The 6,370-nt window shown below is 53.1% G+C and overlaps 1 protein-coding gene across 1 annotated transcript in view; it reads left to right on the top strand.

Annotated features, from left to right (window-relative positions):
* The first annotated feature begins 951 nt into the window (after positions 1–951).
* The window catches only part of Gpr157 (G protein-coupled receptor 157), a 17,059-nt gene continuing 11,640 nt past the window's right edge, over positions 952–6,370 (top strand). Inside the window, exon 1 of the mRNA XM_005353681.2 lies at positions 952–1,567. Within this exon, the coding sequence (XP_005353738.1) occupies positions 1,185–1,567 (383 nt within the window). The 5' untranslated portion in view covers positions 952–1,184. The remainder of the gene's footprint in view (positions 1,568–6,370) is intronic.

The raw sequence follows: 6,370 nt of genomic DNA, 5'->3' as shown, positions 1-6,370 counted from the left end.
TAAAAGTATACAGTTCAGTAGGCGAACACTTTATTGGGATGTGTGAAGCCCTGAGTTCCATTCCCAACTCCACAAAAACAATACGTTCATTATAAAAAAAAGTCAGAAATTTCTCCAAATCACCACCTCAGATCTTGGGAACACTTCAAGTAACCCAGGCTTCAGGAATGTGGGTCACGCTCTGGACCTGTTTTTGCCACCATCGGAAAGAATGTCTCCAACAACCGCGCCTCCCCGCCCCAACACACACGTAAGCTGGCCTGGCTGACCCCAAGGAAAGTAACTTTAGCCCTAAAAATGTCCTTCTCCCCTCCCCGCCAGAACGGGATGTCCTAGCCGGTTGCTAGCCTTCTAGAGTAGCTTCGGGAGGCGGAAGGCAGAGACGGGAACCAGGACCGGGAGTAACTGGGGTGGAGAGAGGTGTAGGGTCGCAGAGGCGTGGGGCAGCACGTGAGCGTGGTGCTGAATGAGCATCAGGGTGGAGCAGTTCGTGTGTGGGGGTCACAGGAGGAGCTTGGAAGGGACTGGGCGGTGCCCTGGAGCCACGGGGCGGAGCGCTGGAGCTCCGGAGCGCGGTGTGTTAGTGCGCAGGGGCGGCCGCGCTCAGCGTTACAGAGGCGGGGCGTGGAGGGCTCGGGGGCGGGACGCGGGAGCTGGGCTCTGGAGCTTGGGGTGGGAGAAGGGGAGAATTTAGGAGCAAGGTGTAGGGGCTGATTCTGAGCAAGGAGATCGCAGGGGCGGGCGTCAGGGCTGGGTGCTGAGGCTACTCGGGCGGAGTGTGGACAGCGCTGAGACAGGAGCATAGCGCGGGAGGCAGACACCACAAGGCGTGGAGAGCTCAGGGGCGGGGATCAGGGAAATCAGGAAGGGGTGTGGGGGCGCAGAGTAGGAACGGGGAGAGCTCAGGGGCGGGATTAGAGAGCGCAGGGGTGGACCCGGGAGAGCTCAGCGGCTCCTAGCAGAGAGCACAGGGGTGGGGTGGACGTTGAGAGCCTTGGGATGAGACGACGGCGGCTAGGTCTGTAGCCTGGGCGGGGCTGGGACGCAGGCGGGACCCGTGGGTACTCGAGCCCCGGGCGTCTAGATGCCCAGACAGAGGCGACCGCGGGCTCGACTTGGCCTCGACCTCTCTGCACCTTTGTCCCTGTGCACCCTGGCCGTCTGCCCTTCGTCCCTAACCGGCCATGCCATCCCCCGCACCTCCCACCGTGCTACTGCCGTGGGAGCGCGCCGTGGTACTGCTGTCGTGCGTGCTGTCAGCGCTGGGCTCGGGCCTCTTGGTGGTCACGCACGCCCTGTGGCCTGACCTGCGTAGCCGGGCGCGGCGCCTGCTACTCTTCCTGTCGCTAGCGGACCTGCTCTCGGCTGCCTCGTACTTCTACGGGGTGCTGCAGGACTTTGCGGGGCCTTCGTGGGACTGCGTGCTGCAGGGCGCGCTCTCTACTTTCGCCAACACCAGCTCCTTCTTCTGGACGGTGGCCATCGCTCTCTACCTGTACCTCAGCATCGTCCGAGATGCGCGCGGGCCCAGCACGGACCATCTGCTCTGGGCTTTTCATCTCATCAGGTGAGTGGGAGACGCTGCTTTGCTTCCAGGCCCCAGACCCAGGCTTACTGGTCCCTGGCCTTGCTTACTGCACTGTGGCCCTCGTGCGTCCTCTATCTAGGTGGCAAGGTGGCTTGTTTTACTGGCGCTCATGCCCCCCAGGCATCCCAGAAGCATTGAAGGATGCCCTGCTTGCCCAAGAGATTGGAGTCAACGTGTTAGAGCATCTCTGAAGCGGGTGGTCGGTGGTGTCTGCCCCAGTTGGAACCTTCAGGCAAGGTGGGGGTGGGTGCAGAGCTTGCCCACAGGGGTGAGCCCTGCCATTTAGAAAGGAACTGGGAACAACGAGACTGTGCCTTTGCCTCCTTCTTCACCGTGACTTGGCAGTCTCTGCCGCCTATGGAGAGAAACCCCGATACGTAGGCTGGGAGATGATTAGGTGTCTGTCCTGGCGGAAGAGCCCACAACTTCCAATTCTCTACCACAGTGGGTGTGGTACATCCAGTCACTCCCAGACCACAGTGTCTCAACCATAAAACACACAAATGTATGCTTTTTAAGTTTTTCATGCCGTTTATAGACTTCGGGCTCCAGTCACTAGAATTTTTATTCTAAGGTTTTTTAAAGATTTATTAATTTTATTTTATGTGTGAGTACTGACTGCATGTATGTATGTGCATCACATGTATGTATGTGTACTTGGTGCCCTCGAAGGTCAGAAGAGGGCATCAGCCCCTCCCCCAAATGGAGTTACAGGTGGTTGTGAACCATAATGTGGGGGCTGGGAATTGAACCCAGGTCCTCTATAAGAGCAACAAGTGCTTTTAACCACCAAACTTCCTGTCTAGTCCCTCTTAGGAGGACTTGACTGCCTAGAATTATTCAGGATCTTCAAAACTGAGGTCAGTGGCAAAGGGCTGGTCAGGATCAGCGCTGTCAGCCACCTGGAGTCTCTGAGAGTAAGGAAACGAAGGCCTTTGCCGGCCTGGCCTGCCCTGTCCTGCCCTGTCCTGCCCTGCTTTCAAGCATGTCAGCAAAACAGCTGTACCCAGAGGCCAGCTTCACCTGTGTCTTTTCAGAGTTCCAAACTCCTGGTGTCCTGTGCTGAACCCAAGGCAGGAATCCTAAGGCCGTTTCCTTGTCTCTTTGCCTGAGCGCAAGGCCCCGGAGTCTGCCCTAATTATAGGTCCTTTCTAAAACTTTGAGTGCTTTCCAAGGGCTAAGAGGGTAGTCAGCGCTTCAGTAGAGACAGGTCACCTGGTTGTCACACGCTGAGACAAGCTGGGAAGAGTCACTTGACCTGCTGCTCTTGCAACTGTTGGAAGGAGACCAGCTGGTCCCAAAGAAATGAAAGAGCCCACTTCTCAGCTGCTCAGGCAAAATCTTTGTACCATGTCATTCCCAGTGTGGGGGACCTACTGCAAAGGGGACTTGGTTTCTCTCCCCTCCAACACACATCAAATACCAACTATGTCAGAGACCAGAAGTCTTCCATGGTAGGATTGGAGTCTGAACACAGTTGGTCATTGGTACCTGAAAAGGGGCCCAAGCTGGACCTCTCTTTGCAAGAACTTCTCCTGACTGCACTCTTTCCAAACTGATGAATACGATCTATTTTTTAAGCAAAGGAACAGGGCCTTCTCTGTAGCCCCTACAGCCTGATTTTCCTAGCCAGCCTGAGCTGGGAGTGCCCTGCTCAGTTCTTGTCAGCGACCCTCTAGGAAGGTTCTGGGATGCTTGGGGAAGGCTTTCTAGGGAAGGCCTGTGTTCCAGAGACTCGCTGGAACCTGCTCAACAGGTTCAGTTATGACCCAGATCCTCCCACACTGGTTGCTAAGGCCTCTCCGCTCTATAGCCTTGTCATTGCTGCTGAAGGATCTGTGATAGGAAGAATCCTCCTCCCTGGACACAGGCTACCTGACTATGTGTTTGTTGAGTTATTAGGCAAGGCCTCCCTGTAACCCTGGCTGGCCTGGAACCTCCTACCTCTGCCTCCCACAGGTGCTGAGATTAAAGGTGTGCGCTGCCACGCCCATCAATGATCCATTCCCCCTCATCCCCTGGCTCACTACTAAAACTCAAGCCTCTTCTTCAAGTCTTCCAGCCTTGGAAAGGATTTTAATTTTTTTTATTTTCTTTTTTTTTTAAAAAAGATTTATTTATTTATTATGTATACAACATTCCTTCCATATGTGCTTGCAAGCCAGAAGAGGACACCAGATCAAATTATAGATGGCTGTGAGCCACCATGTGGTTGCTGGGAATTGAACTCAGGACCTCTGGAAGAGCTATCAATGCTCTTAACCTCTAAGCCATCCCTCCAGCCCCTTTTTTCTATTTTTTTTCTTTTTATTTTTGAGACAGGGTTTCTCTGTAGGTTTTGGTGCCTGTCCTGAACTAGCTCTTGTAGACCAGGCTGACCTTGAACTCACAGAGATCAGCCTGCCTCTGCTTTCCCAGTGCTGGGATTAAAGGTGTGCGCCACCACCGCAAGGCCACCGCGAGGCAGAATTTTAAAATGATAACAGCACACGCGGTGACTATCTCTCCCTGAAGGGTTCTGAAGAACAGTCGGGGTTGATGGCACATTCCTGGAACCCAGGGGAGGTAGAGGCAGGAGAATGAGGAGCTCAAAATCTGCTTCAGTGCTATTTAAACATCAGGTCAGTCTGCCATTTTGGGCTGCACAGGATCCTGTCCCCACCCGCCCACCCCCAAACAGTAATTACTGGGAATTGATCATATAACAGGGTGGCATTTTCTCATTAAATTAGAAGAAGAAATAGTAAGAATCAGAAGTAATTTCATTGTTCATCAGTAAGGGAAATAGTAAGTTAAGGGACTTCCTCTCCTTCCTACCCAAAATGCCACCCAGCTGTTAATGCCGGTGGCCTGTGCTCTAACTCATGTGTTTAATGGCATGATAGCATGTGGCACGGAAAAGGAATCTTTATTGCTCGTTTTCTGGAAATGCCAGGGACTGAAGCCGGTGCTACCTCCCCAGACCTGAGAAATCCCATCTCTAAAAACAGCTACAGGCATGAAACACAGAATCCCAGAGAGGCAGTGCACACACAAGTTCCCAGGAAAGCAACCATGAGGCCCCAGTGCCTTCCTCTTAGTACTCCCATCCCCAGGGACCTTTCTCCGTGACTGGAGGAGGACAGCTGAGGCCCCATCATCTGGCTCCCGAAGCCTTCACAAAGAGCTGCCCCATTATTAGATCACCAATGCTCCAGCCAGATGGGCGGGGCCATCACCCACCACCCACAGAAGACAGATGGCCCAAGCCACAGAGCTAGGAAGTTGGGGGCGCAGGGGTAGACGCTAATTCTGACCCTGAGTCTGTGCGTTTCATGACTCTACCTGGCTGGGATAACAATGACTTTAAGAAAACTTATTTATGCTGTGCAGGTTTCCCAGTTGTTAGCATCTTGTGTTCTCCCATTATTTTTCTTGAGTAGACGCGATGCCACCTCGTGTGTGTATGCTTATGTATGTGGCTTTCCCGCAGACGTACACATACCAACACATAACCGGCAGGGTGGCACTGCCACCTGATTGGTGGACTTCGTCGCTGAGGAAAATTCTGAATTACACGTTAACCTATTTTCCATGTCTTCTTATCCCCTTGCAAATCTTCCATTTCCCCATCAGTCTTCTTTATAACTCTGACTTTAAATTTTATTTTTACTTATTGCTTAGGGGGGGCTGTGTGTGTCATGGCACCTGTGTGTAGAGGTCAGAAGGCAAACAACTTTGTGGACTTCGCTCTCGCCTCCCACCTTTATGTGGATTCAAGGGATTGAGTCACCAGGCTTTACACCTGAGTCATCTTGCTAGCCCAACCTTGGCTATTTTGTTCACTTACTTTTGTTTCTGTTTGAGTCTGGTCCTCCTGCCCCCACCTCCCTAGTGCTGTGATTATAGGGATGAGTGCCTCTCTACCCGTTCTCTGCAGTGCCGGGGGTCGGGATGAGACCCAGGCAAGTGCTCTACCAACAGAGCTAAACCCCAACTCATAGTTATGTTTTGTTTAGGCGGGGCCTTTGTGTGTAGTCTAGGCTGGACTGAAATTCACCATGTAGCCCAGGTAGCTTCAGACTCAGCCTTCTGAGTGCTGAGGTTACAGATACGTGTCACTGTCCTGGCTCATGATGTTGGCATCGGGGAGAGTACAGCATGGTAGCTTGTGGGATGCCCCTCAGTTTTTGTATGCCCGATGCTTCTTCACAGGGCTTCAAGTCTGCACTCTGGCAGGTTTCAGAAGCGCTTTGGTGTTGACTTGGCTAAGGTCACATCTGTCAGGCATGGTGCAGTTATTTCTCTCTCTCTCACTCTCTGTTTGGATGTTTGTACCACATGTGTGCAGTGCCCAAGGAGGCCAGAAGAGGGAATTGGAACTCCTGGGTCTGGAGTTACAGACAGCTGGGAGCCACATGTGGGAGCTGGGAATTGAACCCTGGTCGTCCGGAAGAGCAGCCAGTGCTCTCAACCATCTCTCCAGCTCTGCTTTTGCTTTGTCATTCCTTTAGTGCATCTGTGTGAATGTGTCTCTGTGGTCATTTGTTTAGGGTGCCCCCCGAGGCCAGGGCTGGAGTTGCCTGAATGGGTAATTTCCTATTCTTCCTCTATAGCAACTGTCTCCACCCTCAGCAGGGGCCAGCTAGCCACCCTCACCCCTGCCCCTGTTCTACCAGATCAGTTCTAGAGTCCTTGAATAGGGCTGGGAGGTAGGGTGTTGTCTCTTGGGGTCAGAGGTAAGGGTCCTGACTGAGCTGGCCACCAGCAGTCTGGACTTCTGGCTCCACTTCTGGGTGTGAC

The sequence above is a fragment of the Microtus ochrogaster genome, chromosome 10 (genome assembly GCF_000317375.1).
Source record: "Microtus ochrogaster isolate Prairie Vole_2 chromosome 10, MicOch1.0, whole genome shotgun sequence".
In the NCBI taxonomy this organism is placed as follows: domain Eukaryota; kingdom Metazoa; phylum Chordata; class Mammalia; order Rodentia; family Cricetidae; genus Microtus; species Microtus ochrogaster.
The sequence above is the reverse complement of the archived record's forward strand: the minus strand, read 5'-3'. Positions and strand labels throughout refer to the sequence as shown.